General features: G+C 42.4%; 1 protein-coding gene across 6 annotated transcripts in view; it reads left to right on the top strand.

Annotated features, from left to right (window-relative positions):
- ELOVL7 (ELOVL fatty acid elongase 7) overlaps window positions 1-21,661 on the top strand; it is a 119,030-nt gene that overhangs the window by 88,317 nt on the left and 9,052 nt on the right. For all 6 annotated transcript variants that reach the window (XM_078784975.1, XM_078784979.1, XM_078784980.1 and 3 more), the window contains 4 exons: window positions 2,784-2,877; window positions 8,230-8,420; window positions 18,854-18,934; window positions 21,596-21,652. In XM_078784975.1, the coding sequence (XP_078641101.1) occupies window positions 2,823-2,877; window positions 8,230-8,420; window positions 18,854-18,934; window positions 21,596-21,652 (384 nt within the window). In that variant the 5' untranslated portion in view covers window positions 2,784-2,822. The remainder of the gene's footprint in view (window positions 1-2,783; window positions 2,878-8,229; window positions 8,421-18,853; window positions 18,935-21,595; window positions 21,653-21,661) is intronic.

Raw genomic sequence — 21,661 nt, 5'->3', positions numbered from 1 at the left:
GATAATGGCAGCAGTAATTTGCATAAAAATGGTATGTGGGACATTATTTTAGCTTGGGGCCATAGCTAGTCATTTTCTACACATTTTTTCCAATCTAGAAACACTGATTAGAAGTATATCTCCGGGGGGTGCAGGGGGACCTAGTCTTCCTACTAGACTAAGAGAATTGTCTGAGGAGGTCAGACACAAGATTGTTGCCAAGCATGGTCAATCTCAAGGCTACAAGTCCATCTCCAGAGACTTTGATGTTCCTGTGTCTACCATACGCAATGTTATCAGGAAGTTTATGGCCTATGGCACTCTTGATTTTCACATTCATAGAAGACTATTTAAAGGTAAATCTTTTTGTTTGCCGTTTTTGTGTTTGGTGTACTTCATCTGTGCTGTCCACCTGGAGAAATCCGTAGACACGCGGAGAACAAATTAACGCTTTTTAGTCGTCAGAACCTCTGCTAAGATTAAATTTCGCAGCTTAAATTTTTAAATCTGGCTCAGGTTAAGAGTCTCCGGCCATCATAACCAATCATTCTCATTGCATATCATTCTCTTTGCTAACTCCCCTCTCCCCCTCACCTTTTCTACCGTGACCGTGAAGGCACTTTCTCTGTGACAGAGAAATAAATACACATAGCTTTCATATCACTCCAGCCACCATACAAACACCTCATTCCATAGCACACACTGGTGTGTGTCGGGATGGTGCTGAAGAGTTGTCTAAGGACGCAGCGACGCACTGATCCAGCGTACGCTCCCACACATGTGTGTATATACATATATATATATATATATATATATATATATATATATATATATATATATATATAATATATATTGTCGTGTGGCTGGCTCAGTTAAGACCGAGTGTCCACCACGGATGGAATCGAGCTGTAATGGAGGCGTTTATTCAATCCAATGGCAGCCGATACGCGAGACGGAATGAACAGTGCTGACTTACCTTCACGGCCGCAGGCGTCTTCAACCTGAAATCAATAAATCAAACCAAAAACAGAATATACAATGTACAAAAGGACTATTTATTACGGACCCGAGAACAATGGACGCGATGGTAAATAAATAATGTTCCTAAATCGGGATCCCGCACACCTCACGTAAGCTCGCTTCCCCTCCAACCAGTGCGCCGCTTACTTGCCGCCTTTCGCGCCCTTTTTCGTCACCGGCGCTTGCCCTCCAACCAGTGCGTAGCTTGTTGGTCATTCGTTTGTGCCTTCTGCACTGATTGGCCGTGGTCTCATCGGTTGGTGGCCAATCAGTGTGTCGCTCCTTTACCTTTCTCACCCCCAATCACGGAGAAGCTCTCTGCCCTTCATTTGACCAATCGCACGTCCTCCCCTACTCTGCCAATCGGTGTGGTGTTTGTTGCTCGCCCCTCCCCTGGCCAATCACTAGTTCTCCTGGGCGTGGCTCCCAGCCTGCCTGGTCAATGTGTGAAAGCCATGATGTACCACTGCGCGGCCGCTGCCTGCTTGTCTTTCCAGTCAGTTCTTATGGTCGGTCATTGTAAGGTGGGGATTTAATTAATGTGGTGCACTAATGGGCCTATATAATGTCTACAAGAGTGCGTTGCCATAAGGGGCACAGGTATGATCACCAGGTCTGACACACAGGGGAATTATCTTAGTCCCGAGAACTATTTATCACACGATCATCCTTGTATGATCACAGGTACACACTTGATCCGACAAACCGGGCTAAACACAGAACTTATTACAGGTGAGGTTCCCTATCACGACAGCCGGACACCTACATATGCAGATCTACCTAAATCTAGATATTCCCCTACCCCAAAATTCATAACAATATACATGTATATATATATATATATATATATATATATATATATATATATATATATATATATATATATATTGTTATGAATTTATGCACGGGGGCATTGTCATGCTGAAACAGGAAAGGGCCTTCCCCAAACTGTTGCCATAAAGTTGGAAGCACACAATCGTCTAGAATGTCATTGTATGCTGCAGAGATAACATTTCCCTTCACTGGAACCATTTTCACAAAAAAAACTCATTCCCTCATAGTTTGACCTCTGGTGACCTCATTAGTGACCTCATTTGCATATAACACATATCATTGTAAAGAGTGTCCCAGGACAAACATTTTGAGGCGTCATATGCAACCATAGGATGACTAGGTAAAACGTTATGGCCATTTGAATTTCGCCTACCCCTAATTTTCGGAAATCACTGACACGGGGGGTAACATCAAAATATGCGTGGGAGGTACCTTGGGAATTAGTTTTTTTTCTGTTAACATGGTTTTTCCTAACCCCTAGGGTGGGGGGTACATGGACATACCCAGGAAGTTAAGTTGTGGGGGTGGGGTGGTGGGGGGGTGCATGTAAACCCTACTCAGCCCACGGACTAGTTAAGAGAATAAAAGTTATTCACTGTGAAAGAACATAAATGGCTGATGTTTCGGACTTTACCTTTCGTCGGAACAAAAGGACGGAGAGTAAAGGCCAAAACAAACATCAGTCAGGTTGGAACGACGGAGGCACGCGGAAGCCTCTGAGCCTGCGTGCAGGTGGGTGGAGGAGGGAGGGCGGTATGGTGCTTCCAATGGAACTTTGGAAAATAGCAGTGATTTTTGTTTTAGATAGATTTATTTTATTTATTTTCTTTATAATAACCCACTTATTGCCAAGTCGTACTTGGGATAGTGATATGAAAGTGTATCATGTTGATTTTTGGGATTTAACTGCTATTGCAAATTTTAAAGCAAATGTCTTGTGTTTCCTTCAGGGCCATCTGTGAGACGGTATCTTCAGAACGTTTCTTGCCATGGAGTTGGTGACATCGGTTGTTGATGCTTACCATAATTTGATGAAAAATGCTGGTAAGCTGTCACATCTCCTTGTTTGCTTGTTCTTTCTTCTTATTTTCTTCTCTTCATTCACCCCTCTTCCTTCGGTTTTTTTTTTTTTTCCTCGTGCGTGTGAAGTGAAAAGAGGGGTTAAGCAATTGGCTTATGTCCGTTTGTTTATCTGTATTGTCAGTTTATGATAGAGGAACAACCTATTTAAATTTAATGTTGTATTTTGAGCACAAATCGGAACATGAATAGGAAAACAAGTCTTTTGTTTTGACGCACTTTGTCTCTGGATTCATCCTAATCGCACATGCGCAAAGAGGAGTGAGATTTAAAAAAAAATACCCTGTCTGCCTGCCTGGTAGTCGACCAAAATTGAAAATCATTCCAAACAGGAAACTTGTTGTTTTTAAGGATGTAATAATGGACACAAACAAAAGGCACGAAGAACTAATGTAACGTGTCAGATAGGGTGGTGTAATTGACACTGGGAAAATGGCAGTAAAACCCAGAATTTTTTTATTTATACGCCTTTAAACCTCTTTAATAAACCTTTATTGAAATTTAATTACAGTGGAACCTTGACTTACGAGTGCCCCAACTTACGAGTTTTTCGAGATACGAGCCGTCGCTCCGGCAGTTTATTGCTTTGAGATGCGAGCCGAGATCCGAGTTACGAGCTTTCGCCACCCGGTCACGTGGTTATCTTGCCGTTCAAGTACAGTACGTATCTCTGTCGTATAGCGCTGCGTTTTTGTTTTCGCATTTTGGTTATTTCGAGTTCACGCCGCCAGGTGGGTTCTGGTCACGTGGTTATCTTGCCGTTCAAGTACAGTACGTATCTCTGTCGTATAGCGCTGCGTTTTTGTTTTCGCATTTTGGTTATTTCGAGTTCACGCCGCCAGGTGGGTTCTGGTCACGTGGTTATCTTGCCGTTCAAGTACAGTACGTATCTCTGTCGTATAGCGATGCATTTTAGTTTTCGCATTTTGGTTATTTCGAGTTTACGCCGCCAGGTAGGTTCTGGTCACGTGGTTATCTTGCCGTTCAAGTACAGTACGTATCTCTGTCGTATAGCGATGCATTTTAGTTTTCGCATTTTGGTTATTTCGAGTTCACGCCGCCAGGTAGGTTCTGGTCACGTGGTTATCTTGCCGTTCAAGTACAGTACGTATCTCTGTCGTATAGCGATGCATTTTAGTTTTCGCATTTTGTTTATTTCGGAAAATTTCATGTTCATGTCGAACATTTCATGTTCATGTTCATGTTTTCATGTTCATGCCATGCCAGGCCACAACTTGTTCAGAGTGCCGGCGATAGCTCGCCTTCTCTTTGTGGAAAACACGGTGAGATCCTTAACATCCAACAACTAATGGGACGCAAACGGGGCGCCCAGTTTAGCGGTACACACATTGATGAATCACCCTGCCTGTGATTCACCCATGACAGGTTATAGCTGGGTCGGGATTCAAACCCAGGCTGGACAGTTTAGACTTTAGAGTCAAGTGTGCGTACCTCCAGTCCAGGCCATCCTGCCAACTTGTATGCTGCATACAGGTGAAATATAAAGCGCGAGATATTTTTATATATACTGTATATTTAAAAAAAAATTGGTGTGGTTTTTGGCGGGCTGGAACGGATTAATAGCATTTCAATGCATTTTAATGGGGAAATTTGATTTGAGATACGAGCAATTTGAGTTACGAGCTCGGTCACGGAACGAATTAAACTCGTAAGTCAAGGTTCCACTGTATATGTTTCAACACTGTACAACACAAATTCATCATACTTCCAAGAACCCCCAGTTTTGCAGCACTTCAATAAAAAAAAGAAGTCTAATTGGGTGGAGTATGAGTTTGGGACTATTTTCACTAAGAGTGATGTTTGGGATTACTTCTGGACTTCTTCAATAGCACTAAACTTTCACATTTTTTAACGCTTGTTAAAATCATTATTTTAAAAAAAATTTAAGTAACTACGTGTGGTGTCATGTTTGATGAACTCTAATTTATATGTATTTGCTTCTCGTCTTTTTTTATTCCTTTATATGTTTAGAGGCTAGATTTATAAAACTTGGGTGGAGGTTGGAAGTGGAAAATTTGAGACACCAAAGTGAAGGGGCTAAAGGGGCTAAAGGGAAAATAGGTTGGGAGGTTGAGGGGAATGCATAGGGGATATGGTGGTGTCAAAAGACCTTCAATGTCTCGTACATATTGATGTAGAGGGCCTCTTGTATGCACTGTGACAACTTCCATAGGTATACAAGAAAAATTTTCGACATCATTATTTATGATCACGGGTGTATTTGTGACATTTCTAGGTTTATTTGAATAGTAAGGGAAACATATGAAAATCTGTTAACTAAATTGTTACCAAAAAATTTCTTCACCAATATGTTTGTAAAGGTGTGTAATAACATGTGTTAAAATGTTGAAGGTCAACTCCCGTGGGAAACTCAGAAAAAAAGCTGTTGAATTTGGGTACCGAAAAATTATTTTCGAGAATTTTTATTTTTTTAAATCGGCCCTTAAGTAACTTATGAGGGGTCAAATAAGGGTTTTTCATGATTCTGAGTTGATTGTTAACATTTATATTTCACCACAGACACTCCTTTGTGGAAAAATAATTTCTAAATATATCTCATTTTCTACTTTGCAGGACATGGAGTCTAGCAATATGGATGAAGACGTTACTCCACCTGTGCTCAATTGCTTCATCTGTGCACGCTCGGATACACCAGCTGAAAGGCTCATACAGGCAACTCCAAAGGGATACTCAACTTTATTGAAACAAGCAGAAACTGTCGAAAATGTTACTGTTGTGGAACGTATGAAGGAGGCTCAAAAGGAAGGAAAACTGAGGTACCACCAGAAGTGTAAAAATGATCTGTACAACAACTTTGTTGCAACCACCAAGAAGTCAGCTCAAGCATCAAAGGCAGAGAAAGAGTCATCAAAGTTGAAGAGAAGACGCACTACTTGTGAGTTCAGTTCATCAACTGGCTGCAGTTCTAGAAGATCACAGTCAGTTGACCTCCTGTATAAGGATGTATGCATTCTTTGCAACCAACCAGCCCAGCTCTACAAAAATAATCCAGCACAAGCTAGAAAGAAATACAGAGTGCCAGATAATTTGACTGCAGATACACTGAAGGCAAGCTTGCTGAAGACAGCACGGAGTCGCGGGGATGACTGGGGCACTGAAGTCACTGGACGCCTGGAAGGGATCAACGACTTGGTAGCAGAAGAAACACTGTACCATTTGCGATGCAAACTTATGTTTGCGAGAGGTGACAGTTTGTCCAAGACTGATGAGGAAGGAAAAAGGAAGAGAGGACAGAGGAGTATTGATGAGGAGCGAGAGGCAGTTTTTATTGAATTCTGCGAATGGTTAGACTCAGAATTAGAGCATGGGGTAATGAACATGGACCAAGTCCATGAAAAGCTGCAGGAGTTTGATCAGTCACCAGAGAAGAGCCTTTCTTATTCAAAGCATTGGCTAAAGATAAAACTTCTAGAGAAATACGAAGACACCTTGTATTTCACAACACAGGAAAGAAGGGCAGATGTACTCTGTCTCAAAGATGGCACCGACAATATTCTGCGAGAGCATCATGCTAATCTTGACCATGGAGATGAGAAGACTCAGATCATAAAGACGGCACTCAAGTTCATATCCAATGATATTGCCTTGATTGATTTAGGTCCAAAGTCATACCCCACCACACACAGTATGACTGACATCGATAGTCAGCTGACACTTGTTCCTGCAAGCCTTCAGATGTTCTTGAGACCGATTGTCAAGACAAACGAAAGAGTTGCCGTTTGGGGGCAGAATTTTATTAAGGCCTGTCGACCTCGGTCTGGAGTATTGCCACACCAAATGGGGCTTGCCATACAACTTGATCATAGATTTGGGTCAAAATGGATGCTCAACAAGTTCCACCGGCTGGGATACACTGAGTCTTACACGGAGACACAAAACTACAAATACTGCTTCCTTAATAGTAGGAGTGGAGATGATGTTCCAGATACTTCTGGCACTCTTGACACCATTGTGGAGGAAACCGATGAACAGATCAATGATGAGGTTGCGGTTGATGCTGCGCTTGAGGATCAATCAGTGATGACAGCCAAAGTGCCAGCCAGTGAAAGTGAATTGTCAAGTAATGATCAGGTGGTCTTTATGGAGGTTGGGGAAACAAACAATGCAGTCACTCAGTTTGTTGGAGACAATATAGATTTAAACATTGTCTCTATTCACGGAAACACTCCCTTTCACTCAATGGGTTGGATCGAAGTCACCTCTCCGGCACCACCTTTGCCAGATCCACAGACAACAGCAGCTTTCCCCCGGGTGAAGTTGAAGGCACTCGACAAAGCTAAGATCCTGAGAGGAACTGAAGTAAAGATTATTCCATTTACGAACAGGAAACAGATAGGAACGAACGCGATCATGTTTCTCCCCCTCGCTGAGCTTTCCTCCTCCCTGGCTCATGATCAGCCACTCCTCACTCCAGGTGACACACTCTGGGCAGCGGGGTGGGTGATCAAAGCCAACGATCCTGAGTTCCCACACTCCAACTGGAATGGCTGGATGAAGAGAATCCATGCTAATGATGCAAAGCAGAGCACACAGATCGAGTTCCTCCCAGTTATTGAAGGAGACCCTAATGACCTCAACACCATCTTCACCACTCTGAAAGAGTGCATACGGCACGCTGGGGTCGCTATAGTGACCTTTGATCTTCCGATTTGGCTGAAGGCTGTGAATATAATAAAGCAGGCAAATCTACCCGTCATTCCAAGGTTGGGTGGTTTTCACCTGCTGAAGTCTTATCTTGGATCAATGTTAATATCTTGGATAAATGTTAACAATCAACTCAGAATCATGAAAAACCCTTATTTGACCCCTCATAAGTTACTTAAGGGCCGATTAAAAAAAAAAAAATTCTCGAAAATAATTTTTCAGTACCCGAATTCAACAGCTTTTTTTCTGGGTTTCCCACGGGAGTTGAACTTCAACATTTTAACACATGTTATTACACACCTTTACAAACATATTGGTGAAGAAATGTTTTGGTAACAATTTAGTTAACAGATTTGTGAAATATCTCATAAAATGCCCTTACTAGAAGAAAAGAGTGCTGAACAAATATTGGGAACAATATTTTGAGACTGTTGATGTAGAAAAGGTGTCACTCTATGATATGTATACCATGTAGGGAAGGAAGAGTAGAGTTAAACCAGTTTCCTTTCATGGGAAGAGGGGATCGGGATGTGTTACAAATGGATACAATTTATTCAGTTATATATAATATTAAAGGTTTAAAAACACTTATTTGCGCTCCAAATGATGGACATTGTCTTGACCCTGCAGACCCACGTGTGGATGGATGGCTATTCATGAACTCGCCATTTGAACAAGGCTTCGTACTCATATTTTATGTGTACTTCGTAAAGAACCTTGGACCACGGCTCATGGAGAACAGGAAACCCTTTGACCTAAAAAACGCCATGATCATCTACAATGCCAGCCTGGTGCTTTTCTCTGTCTACCTCTTGTACGAGGTATTGCTGCTCTCCTTTGGCTTTTTTCCTTCAACCACCCTCCCTTCTGCTTTGTTGAAAGATTGCATTGGAATTTTCTATCCCCAATATTTTTTGTTGCTGGTGAACCTAAGAACCTGAGATGGTGGTGAACAGTTGTCTTGGAAAGCTCGGGGATGGGGGCGGGGGGAAGAATTAGATTGAAAATAATGCGGAATTTGATTCCAAGGGTGAGAAATACGAGGAAGGAATGAGTGGAGGTAACCAGTGAGACTGGATTTTGGGAATTTCACCAGAAAGGGGTTGCTGTCAGACTTCGTCCACCCTGCAGAAACCTCGGGGTGAGGAACAATGTACGGAAAGAGCAAAGGTTGGAAGACTAGAAATGAGGTGGTAGAAGAAGGAGAGACTGACCTGTCTGCAATGTGAAAATGACAGGCCCAGAAATGCAGCTTCATCATGGGAGATTCCAATGATCTTTGATGGCCTTGGTTTCCACAGCGTCAAGCTGAGTTAGGTCGGAGGCAGGGGTGCTAACCCAGCGGGGAGAGCAGTACTCCAATACGCTGTGGTTGAAGGCCTTGTATGTGGATAAAAATTCAGATTTGGCAAGGAAATAATTTGCATGATGGAGGATGCCCAGTTGGAGACTGGCTTTGGAGGCCAACTTTAAAATGTGATTTGCCCAAGAAACGTTGTGGCTGATATTGAGGCCCAAAGGTTTGAGTGACTGAACTTTTTCAAGAAGATTGTTAAGAAAGTAGATGGGTGGGTTTGCCAAACCGTCTTTTCGGGGAGAGAGTGAGAGTGAGAGTGAGATTTGGCAGGATTGAAAGGCATATTCCAAATATTTGACCGGCTCGTCATTCTATTAAGGTTTGTAGAGGGGGAATAGGCTGCTAGATTGAGATGTTATGGCAGAGGGTGGAGTCATCAGTAAAGCGAAAGAGTATTTTCCAGAGAGACAGAGAGATTGTTGAAGAAGATTAGGAATAGGATTGTGCCCAAAATCTGCCTTGGGACACTGCAGCTTTGACTGGGAGAGAAGATATTCCATAAGTTTTCCTTAAAACCTTCCTTAAACTCAAGGGAGCACTCCCCCCCCACCCCTTTCCTTAAACATCAACCATTGAGTTTCCAAAAGGTGCTCTTCATGGAAATTGGTCACAAAGAGGACAATTATCGCAGAGCTACACTAAAGGCCAGACTGATACCCTAGAAATCTGTTGATCCCTACCATTCCATACAATTGTAAATAATTTCTGGCTGTGGCTATATTTTATACAGCATGCTTCTATGCAGTGTTGACTTGTGGATGCTCTCAGCGAAAGTATCTTGTGGACTTGTTCAGTGCATGTTCAGTGCTTGAATGCGACCTTGAGATGATTGGTTATGTTTTTTTCCGTTGGGTACAAGGCGTATACTTGCCACATACATAGCAAAAGCAGTCTGCACTATTCAGACATGTTCATGTATTCATATCAATCTGAAATATAATGACATTAAAATATATTATGATAATATTATAGTATTGAAGTATACACTATTAAACAAGACCGAACGTCTAACAACGGCGTAGCCGGGCTTGTAAAATATTATAAACCACAAACATATTATTAATTTTTTTAAACAGTCGCTAATGTTGTTTATGACATTAAACAAAGAAATTTGGAGGAATCCCGACATCCATGAGGTAAGTTTTACTTGCAGAACTGAGGGAAGATCTACTGTAATCTATATACCCCACAAGGGTTGGGTTAATAACATGCTATAAAAAACCGAGGCGAATTCCTTACTTCCGTGGTTGTTAGTCCGTACACCGTTCATCATCGATTCATGAACCATACTCCGCTTCAAACCATTAACTTTGTATTCACGACATTGGGATTAAAGTGTTATGGTCATATTTACTGTATTATTATTATTATTACTATTACGAAAACTATACTACTGAAACGATACTCTACTGTATTAAGAAACCTGGGCTTAATTTGTCCAAAGCGGTCCAAAGGGTAGGCATAAAGTCTAAGGCCTATACGTACCGTTTTGTTTCAAGAGACGTAACACCGATGCTTTCGATATTTGATGGTCATTTTAACAATCGGTTTGTTTGTGTTTCACATTGAATGAAAAACGTAAAGGTAGAGCGTGGTGATTGTGATGTATGACGGGTTCGACGATATGTTTAGCCTGAACGAAATTGGAATCAAAATGTCAGAGTGTGGAGAGTCAGCCGCCGTACCGCCATAATAACATCAGACGTAATCACATCACCCTGTCATGTGACCGATCCTCAGCTCTGATTGGTATACATTTGCGGGGACATACATACATAAATACATGCATACATACACACATACATACATACATACATACATACAGACGTACAAACACTGTTCTAGACGGCTTTGCCCCATGGGCTACGCCATAAAAATAACACTCTTGGATTAGAATAATAATAATAATAATAATAAAGGAGTCTTATATAGCCCCATCAAGCAGAGTAAACTACCCTCATGGCGCTTTACATTATCATGCGAACGCACACACCCCGCACACACACACACAAACATACACACACACAGACACACCCTCACTCTTGCCCTATTCCTCTCCCTCCCCATTCAAAACCCACAGATGTGTACTCCCCCTCCTCCTCCCCTCCCTCCCCCGCACATGTACACAGACATACTCGATCTCTGTCCCACCTCAAACCAAAGGGAAAACAGGACTTAGACTTTGAAAGACTTGTGAAAGAGATAGGTTTTGAGGGAGGTTTTAAAGGCAGGAAGAGAGTCAACATGTCGAACAGAGGAAGGCAAGTCATTCCAGAGCAGAGAATACGTGACATTGGATTTCCAATTTTTGATGTAACTAAAAATCCTTACATGTTGGGTTAGTTCTGATTTCAGATTCGAAATCGGCATTCTCAAATTAGTCTACAACACATATCTTTACCTCGGTACCAAATTTGTTGTTGTCCAGTGTAATTCAAACACATTGTGATACAAATCTAATTGCAAGGCATAGTCACTGAAATACTGTAATTTCGTTGGGATGGATAAATCGATCTCACGCCATGAGGTTTATTGGCCTGCCGAGGTAGTTTCATTGACTTGGGGGCACAATCCTGGACAGTCCGCCACTCCAATGCAGGATCCTCGAATGGCTCATTTTTCCCAGGAATGGTACTCGTTTTGCCGACCTTGGAAGGATGACAGACTGAACTAGAACGGCACTCGGTAGAGTGTATATCTCCACCAGGCTGAACAGTTTGCTTAGTATCACACTGATAGGCCGGATCTGTATCCGGACCTGAACCAATATCTATTCGGCTTGTTCTTGTCACTTACCCAACTGATGTACCTGATTTTGTCATAACTCATCCAAAACTTTTTGAGATATCGTGCCATATATCGTTTTTGGCAAAATCTCTCGGGTGAAGAATCACTTAAATTTCTCTCATCCAGATCTTCACCAACATCTAATCAATTCGTCCTTGTCACACACCCAACCTGTCCACCAAATTTTGCCGAATGTGTCCATAACTTTTTGAGATATCCTTCTCACAAATAGATAGGGGTGAAAGCATAAGCTTTGTCCATCTTCGGTGGCGATGTAATCAACTCACCTGGTGTTATTTTGGCTTGTTCGGGGCTTGAGCTCAGGACCTTCAGCCAACCGGGGAGGGAGGTAGTGTGAGGACCGGGGTGTGAGGACCAGGGAGGGGGTGTGAGGGTAGGTTGAAGGGGATTGATTTGGTTGATGAAACATTTTTGCCTTTTGACACTGGTAGTACAGTAAATAAAGACTGCTGCTATATTGAACTATGAATTTAAATAGCCTGGGGATTCCTTTTGTTTGCATGCTAAATAAGCAGGTGTCATCTTGGAATGTTGACCCTTGGTGTTTTGCTACTTCACGACAATGCAACATTTTGCAATGCCAGATGGGTGGAGGCTAGTAGAGCACAGGACAAGCAAATATCCCATTATTTTAACTACTGCAATGGTGAGGAAGAAGATGCCTCCACAACATCTGATTTAACATGAACATTTTCTTCCAAATAATGGCTGTACATAGTAAATATAGCACCAATATCATATCACCTGACCCATTTTTATACAGACAACATGATGAACAGGAAACTGAATAGTAAAATGCAAAGCCCTACCTGAAACTTGAGCTCGAAGCTGAACACAAACACATACATGGTGGTGGAAGGAAAGATGGGGATGATACTAATAATAATAATCTACAGTATATAATAATAGCGTAAGGACTCGACTTTGTTATCCATTTTACGCCGCACCCAGTGACCCGATTCCCACGGCACTAATGGATTTACGATCTACGAACCGCGCTCTTTGTTTATCACGTACAGCCATACTCGAAAAATCTGAATTAGCCGACGTTGGGGCCCAAAAGCATCCGATTAACTGCCGATACGACGCCATCTTACGACGCCATCGTATTGGCGTCTGCTGGGCGAAGGCGAAGCAAGCCGTCCGCTGATTGGACAGGCGAAGGCGAAAGCAAGCCGTCCACTGAGTGGACAATCCAGGGCATGCATTTGTGCCGGTGTCGGCGATCGTTGTTCATATACGCACTCTTCATTCTCATCTTTCTTCCTAACTCTTACTCGGACAAGCAAATCCCCTATGCCATCCATAATGGTACACTCTATCCATACACCACATCCTCCCTTCCGTGGATGTTCCACGGGTTTCGGCTAGTAATAATAATAATAATAATAATAATAAATAAATGTGTGGAGGACAGGTAACCTAATTGAAGGATACAAGGGAGTGGAGGAATGAAGTGGATTGCTGGATAAACTCACAAGGGTCTGACCCATTGTATTATCACACACGTGTAATTCTTGTATTTTTTTATTTATTATTATTTTTTTCCAAAGTAATTGGATAGGGAATTGACATGAGCATAATTATTTTTTTTTTATTTTTTCCGGGGGGTGGAAGGCAGTTAAGGATGTTCCGTTCTTTTAGTTAATTTTGTCTTGTGTAGTACTTTGCAAAGTGTTGCTCTGGATCAAAGCGGATATTGGCGTGAGTGGAAATTTGGTTTAAATTGACAGCAGTAAGGAGGTTTCATTTTCATAAATATCAAAGTAGACTACCGGAATTCTCATCTCGTGGGAGGGACATCCTGCTCCACATTGCGGATAGATCAACAGCCCAAAATGCATCTGTGGATGGGTTTTCTCCTCTCCTTGGTTGGGCTGGCTAATCTGCCAAGGCCATTAGCTGTAGTGTGAGGCAGATATCCATGGGGGCAGTCGTGGGCATCTCTACCTTGTCAGAATGTGTTTCAGCTGGAGAAGTATGTGTGTGAATGTGTTGAAGTGCATCTTCTGACTTGGTTGCAGTCTGTTGTTGTTGTTGCTTAATATGCAGCCCGTGGCTGCTGGTTGTTAGATTTCTGGAAGTGCAGATGTGCCACTGATGCAGTCCCCCTGTTATCAGTAAGCTGGTAGTCATCTTGCCGACATCAAAAGGATGACAGGCTGAGTCAACCCACCTGGTGTTATTTCAACGTCATGGCAGGGGCTCAAACTCCAGACCCTAAGATATTAAGCCAGCCATCTTAACCGTTAGGCCAGCACCAGGCTTATGTTGCAGTCTGTGAAAGACAGCCTTCCACTTCGACCTGCTGCATCAGTTGGTCATGAAACAGCTTATCAGCTCAACTCTTTGAGGACGGGGGGGGGGGGGGGGGATGGGGTGGGTGGCGGGTGGCGGGGAGTCCATTTAGTGCTGGTATTACATCTAGTGAGCCATAAACAAATGCGTGGATGAATTGCATTTTGAAGGGGCTGCTGTCATTGCCACAAATACTTCTAAAGCTTCTAGGTTGAGTGGCAATGCCGGTAGTAGTGGCCTGTTCTGTGTTTTCAAGACTCAAACTAGGTTGGAAATTGCATCTTGAGCTTAATACTGACAGACGAGATACTTAGTTTAACGTCCATCGTTGGACAGTGCACACGTTGATGTATCATGCTGCCTGCGCAACACCATGATGACAGTTTATAACCTGGCCGAGATCCAAACCCAGACTTGATAGGTCAGAGGAGAGTATGCATACCTCCAATCATTGCTGTCACAGATTATAGTTTTATCATTTGTGATATAATAACAAATTCAACTTAAATGGTTTCATAATACATACTAGTACTACATGGAAATTTCCATAAAGCAGAAAGAAGCAAACACATGCTGCATGCTCTTTCAGGTTCATGGATGTTGTAGCATCATTCTGCTACTCTTAATGACTTTAATGAATTGTTTCCTTGGCAGCGATTGATGGTGTTTGCTGACATAAAATAAGTTGGTCTGAATTTGTTGTTGTCATAACAGGAAATAAGAAACGATGCTGAGGAATGTAAATACATCTTCCTGCATAGTCTCACTGACCAACAAATAAATATATATATATATATTTTTAAATAAAGGATTATTTCTTCGTCAGATATGCCAAAGAAGGAGCTTGTAAATTCTCCCTTAATGCACTTTCTTCCTTTTAATGGTGATGGCAGAAAATATGGTTGCTGTAGAGTTTTCTATCCCAGGCCACATTTGCCACAGCTTGCTCTCTGTGGAACCTTCGGGTTTGGCAACCTATGGATAGTGTTGTTGTTTTTGAGTTGCTTCCTCTGACTGTCAAAATAATGAAATTGATTACAATCTATGAAAAGGGTTCAAAAGGTTTTCCAATTTTCATCCTAAAGCGTATGCCTATTTCATGGTTTAAAAGTGTTATTGTAAGCCATAAGCAGTGTGGTTCAAAAGTCACGCACCATAAGGGATTTCATTGTCGGACCATATTCATTACATTGTTCTTTTTTTCCAGGTAAGTGATGGCTGCAAAATTCATCAAAAGATGAGGGTGAAGCTGGTTTTTGATGAGTGTACGGCCTTGCACTTCTAATCGATCAATTGCTACTGAATTTAATGAAAAGTACCCAGAAAGGCCACCACAATGATCAGACACCCATTGGAAGAATAATTACCTTCGGACTTTACCAGTGCATCAGTTGGTGTAGTAACCCAGTTTTAGGACCGGCCGAGAAGATAACTGAGAAGGAAGTTGAGGAAGCGATAAAAGCAATGAAGAGTAGAAAAGCAGCAGGGCCGACGGGAGTTGTGGGAGATATGTCGAAGGCAGCGGGAAGTTGGGGTGTGAAGGGAATGACAGAGATCTGTAATCTGGTGGTGAAAGAAGGCCGCATTCCAGTGGATTGGGAACTGAGTACCCTCGTCCCTCTAAACAAGGGGAAAGGTGACCCTCTGGACTGTGGCTCGTATCGAGCGATAAAGTTATTGGAGCATGGAATGAAGGTATTGGAAAGGGTGCTGGAGAGGAGGATAAGGAAGAAAGTGAAGATTGACGAAATGCAGTTTGGATTTATGCCAGGAAGAGGAATGCCAGACGTGCTTTTTATTGTAAGGCATTTGCAGGAGAAGTACATGGAGAAGAGGAAGAAGTTGTTTCTTGGGTTTGTTGATCTGGAGAAAGCATTCGATAGGGTTCCACGTGAAGTAGTGACATGGACATTCAGGAAGTTAGGAGTGGAGGAATGGTTGATCAGAGTAGTGATGTCAATGTACGAAAGAGCGCGCACAGCTGTAAGGACGAAGGACGGGAACAGTGGTGAGTTTGAGGTGAAGGTGGGAGTGCATCAGGGGTCGGTACCAAGTCCACTACTATTTGTAGCTTTGATGGAGGTGCTGGCTCAGAACGTAAAGGAAGGTTTACCATGGGAGTTGTTGTATGCAGATGATCTGGTGTTGATTGCGGAAAGTATGGATGGACTGAAGGAGAAGATGAACAAGTGGAAGGAATGTATGGAGACAAAAGGTCTGAAGGTGAATATCGGAAAGACGAAGGTGATGGCAAGTGGTAAAGCATGTGGTGAGGTGGAAAGAACTGGGAAGTGGCCGTGTGCTGTGTGCAGGAAGGGTGTCGGAGTGAACTCCATTCAATGTACAATGTGCGCTGAGTAGGTTCATCAAAAATGTAGTGGTCTGAGAGGGTCATTAACCAGTGTGGCAGCTCCATTCAAGTGTAAGGTTTGCACAGAGGGAGCTCCAGATGAAGGAAATGTTGAGTTGGATCTTGGAGATGGCGTGAAACTGAAAGGTGTGAAAACATATTGCTTCCTAGGAGACATGTTGAATGGAGAAGGTGTATCAGACTCGACAACAGTTGCTTGAGTGAGACGTGCATGGAAGAAGGTTCAGGAACTGAGTGGCGTGCTGACGAGGAGGGGAGTGCCGTTGAAGCTGAAGGGAAAGGTGTATGCTGCATGTGTGAGAAGTGTTATGATTTATGGGAGCGAGACATGGGTAATGAATGTAGAGCAGCAACGAAGGCTGGAAAGGGTGGAAATGCGAATGGTTCGGTGGATGTGTGGAGTATCGTTGAGAGAGAGGAAGACAAATGATGAATTGCAAAAGATGATGGGAATAGAGCCTGTGATGGATGCTGTGAAGAGAAACAGGTTGAGATGGTTTGGTCATGTTTTGAGGAAGGATGAAAGTGACTGGTTGAGAAGAATGATGGAAATGAATGTAGAAGGAAGTAGAGGATGGGGAAGACCAAGAAAGACTTGGCTAAAGGTGGTGGAAGAAGAAATACGGGCAAGGGGGTTAACAAGGGGAGAAAGGGGTTAACAAGGGGAGATGCAGAAAATAGGGCAAAATGGAGAAGATTGTCATGGGGACAGCAAGGCTACCCCCTGCTCTAGCAGGGAAAATGGCCTTAAAATGCCTGTTGTTGTTGTTGTTGTTGTTGTTGTTGGACTTTACCAGTCCAGAAACACGCTATGGAAAGCATAATGCTGTCTAATCGGAACGTGATGCAATGATGTCTAATCAAGGTTGTAGAACTTGGAAAAACAGTTTGACATTTCTGTTTAAAGCAATGCAAATCATTTTTCATGAACATCTTGGCATGGAGAGGTTTCTCCCAGATCAGTGCGTAGCTCACAAGATCACCACCAGAGATTGTAATCCAGGAAAGAGTCACTGGAGCTCTTCAACGGAGATCCAATGGAGTTTGTGACGTCTGGTTACTGGAGATGAGATATCTGTTCACCACCCGGACCTTGAGACTGAGACTGAATCAATGCAGTGTAAGCACTGGGCATCCACAGCCAGTTCGCAGCCAGCACGATACAGTCAACACCTTGTGGCATTCAAAAAGGGTACTGTTGATCGATTACGTGCCGCCCAAAACGACAGTTACTGGTCAATATAATACTGACTCGCTGGTCGAGCTGTGTAAAGCCATCCGGAAAAAATGCTGGCGGATGTTCATGTGTGGTGTTCTAATTGCTGCACAACAATGTGCTACTTCACAAGGCCAGAGTTTCACATGTCATCATTCGCCAATAGGGTTCACACCGTTTAATTGCCCACCCTACAGCCAGACTTGGCTTAAACTAACTATTATTAGCTTCTCTGCAATTGTCATTGTGCTCCGTCCGTCGCCTATTTCAACTTTTCCAGCCAAACCGCCTGGCTGATCCAGCTGACATTTGGCAGCAAGATTCCGCTCTTAACTGGCAATGGGGATTACCAAGCTCGTTCCAGTCACGTGACCAGAAGTGTGTCAAAATGGTGGACTTAGTAAATTCCTTCAAAAAATCTTTTTTTCCCAGACCCACCAGTCAGAATGCTCCCAAATTTAGGTTACAACATTAGGACAGGGAAGGGGTGTTAAATTGCAGAGGCCATGCTGATCACATGACCGGACGTGCATCAAAATGGCGGACTTACAACATTAAGCCAGGCTCCAGATAAGTTTCAGGTGTAGTGGTCCTATTTTCTGTTCTCACATGATCTGAAATCCAAGCTGCAATGGCAAACGCTTTCAAGAAAATGATTCCGAAGTCAATCGTTGACGAGTGGTTGTATTATATTATCAGTGCATTGCTATAGTTTGGAGAAAATGTGGTCTGTGTCTCAGCATATAATTGTGGATGTCATCTAAGAAAGTAGGATTACATCGATAAAGTTTTAAACTTATCTTGTTTATATATACATGAGCTGCAAAACTTTTTCAACCCCCCATACTTAATTACTGTGTGGACAGGGTGTCAGTATTACAGCAGACTGGTGTCAGTCTCTGGGATGTTTAGTTCGGTCTTCCATCGATTAATCAAGTTTGGGATTATTTCAGGGTTTTATTTTTAAAACTGCTGATTTGTATTTCTATTTTGCTAAAATTCCAGACTACCAAGATGCAAGGATTTCGTTATTTTGCGACGCATATAATTTGCCTAAACAAATGGGATGTCTTTGGCACCGTGAATGTTTTATTTTTACTTATTATGTTCTTGAAAACATATTTGATCCCTGGCACATATGTGGCCTCTGTTAGTTGAAAATGATCTTGAATCTGATGTGCACTTGCGTTCTTGTTGCTTTTAGTTCACGATGTCAGGCTGGGGTACGAGTTACTCGTTTGGCTGTGAACTCGTGGACTACTCGAATTCCCCCAAAGGAGTCCGTGTAAGTTTTTATTGCCATGACTGTTTTCTGCAACTTGTGGGTACAGACGTGGGTGTTACAGCTATAACTAGAACGGCACCTGGTATGGCGCATACCTCCGCCAGGGTGAACAGTTTACATTTTATATCCCACTAGCGCGGAAAATGGCCTTAAAACGATCATTCATTCATTCATATTCATTCATGCCTGATCTGGATCCAGACCTGAACCAAAATCGAATATGCTTGTTCTTGTCACCTAACCAGCTCATCCCCCAAGTTTAGACATAACTCGTCCACAACTTTTTGAAATATTGGTTCACGAGTTATCAAACAGAGTGACCACTATATTCATCATGGGTGTGTCTGTCTGTGTGTCTGTCTGTCTGTCTGTCCGCAGCATAACTACCCGATGATATCATCCGATCTTGATGAACTTGGGTGGGAGATTGATATCATGATCTAGTTGTGTCCTGCCTAGAGTGGGCGTATTGCGTAATTGCGCCCATTGTGGGCGGAGCCACGCCCCAAAAAGATGTCTTTTTCGGGGGTAATCGAGTTCAAGCTACATCTTCTCCGAGGGGTTTGGTGGAATCTGACAGGGGTTTCGGTATTTGGTTCGGCCAATGTCATGTGTCTAGCCCCACGGAGCTCGATTTTTCATTTTCGCCCCAAGGTCAAGGTCACAAGGTCACGAAATTTAGAAAAGTGGATTTTTGATGGTTTTATTACATTGTTTGCTTCCTGATGGGGTGAAATGTCGTACATGTTCTTATATTATCACATACATCATGAAATACAAGTTTTCCAACAAATTTCAGAATCTTCGACCTTTGACCTTTGAAGGTCACAAATGTAAAATTTTCAAAGTTGTCGGAACCAAACGGAATTTTCGGTATTGTGTAGCTAACTAACCTCATAACTGATTATACATTATTTTCTATCTCATTTCAAGGTCAGTAACCTTCGTTTTGACATTTCCAGGCCAGCACCACACACAATTATGTACAGCTGGCTCTTAAAGGCCTGCGCACACAGCGCATTGGGGCCCTTTGTAAATAGGCATGTACACCGCATGTCGGGGGCCGACACCTGCCACATGGGCCCCCGACCCCTCAGTCCGGGCCTGTTTCGGTTATAGTCCGTCCTTTGCCATTGAATACCGCTCACTTGTGAACCATCGTCGTCTCCTGACTTGTCATACTAAATATCTTTTTTGGCCCTATCACTCAACGGTGAAGAATCACTTCAATTTTTTCAAATTCCCGGATCCGGATTCGGATCTTCACTAAAATCTAAACAATTCATCCTTGTCACACACCCAACCTGTCCACCAAGTTTTGTCTGAATCCGTCCATAACTTTTTGAGATATCCTGCTTACAAACAAACAAACAAACAAACAAACAAACAGGGGTGGATACATAACTATAGCCTTTTGGAATGGTTTTACCTACTGTGTTTGAAATTGGAATAATGACCTTCCATATCTGTGATTATACATATTATAATGGGGGAAGGTTGGCTTGGTTCACAGGCGAGCACTCTAAGTGAGTCAGGCATTTATTTTTCTTTCGGTGATTTTGAGGATGAAAATTTCTCCAGTGCCACAAAAGCAGAATAATCTTCAATTGTAAAGGAACATTTGATTGACGGTAATTACCTCCGCCACCAAAGGTGGATGGAGGTTATGTTTTCACCCCTGTCTGTCTGGCCATTTGTCTGTCTGTCTGTCCGTTTGTGAACAAAAATCTCAAAAAGTTGTGGACGGATTCAGACGAAATTTGGCAGAGATGTAGTGTATGTGACACCGACGAAATGATTAGAATTTGGTGAATATCCGGATCCGGATTCGGCTACCAGAATTTTTTATGTGATTCTTCACCATTGGGAGATCGGGCCAAAAACGATACATAGCAGGACAACTCAAAAAGTTATGGATGGATTTGGACGGAACTTGTTGGACAGGTTGTGTGTGACAAGGAAGAATTGATTCAATTTTGCTGAAGATCCGGATCCGGCTAGTATTTTAAAAGTGATTCTTCACCATTGAGTGATATGGCCAACCAGGCGGAGTTATGTTCTCCAATGAATGCCGTTCTAGTTGCTCTTTAATTGATGTATCAATTGGCAAAAAGCTTCCTGTTCAACTCGGAAAACAAAATATTACTTTCTCTTGGATAATTCTGCTTTCCAATGAAAAATGTTTCTTTAAGCATTTCCATTCCTCGTTCCACATGGTTGTAGTTCATATTCTTTTTATTCTATTTTTTGTGGTAATTTTGTGCTGAACTGTTAATATTTAGTATAAGCCTTAGCTCAACTGCTTACCAAACCTTCATGAGAGTGAGTTTGCACCTGTATACAGCTTGTTCAACTGCTGTGTCCTCCTTCCCCTCCCCTTGCTCATTCTTTCCCACCCCTTCCTTCTCCAAGTATCCTTATATTTTGTCCTTCTACCCCACTGTTGGTTTGTCTCTCCTCTCCCTTTCCTAATATTATTCTTGCCTTATTATATTCTGATCCATTCTGTTCTAGCTCTTCTACAAGCCTCAACTTTGTATACAATAAATAACCTTACCAGCTACTTCTTTACTTATTACTTTGCATCATTTGTGTATAATTTGCTCTTTCCAATTCTAGTTCAACTTGTCTCCTTGTCTTCCCCACATCCACATCCCGTAGATGGCATGGACATGTTATTTGTTTTACTTCTCAAAGTTGATCGAGCTCATGGACACGGTAAGGAAT

This window comes from Myxine glutinosa, chromosome 1, assembly GCF_964187855.1.
Source record: "Myxine glutinosa chromosome 1, kmMyxGlut1.1, whole genome shotgun sequence".
NCBI classification, from domain to species: Eukaryota; Metazoa; Chordata; class Myxini; order Myxiniformes; family Myxinidae; genus Myxine; species Myxine glutinosa.
Note: the sequence above shows the minus strand (reverse complement) of the source record. Positions and strands in the feature narration are given on the sequence as shown.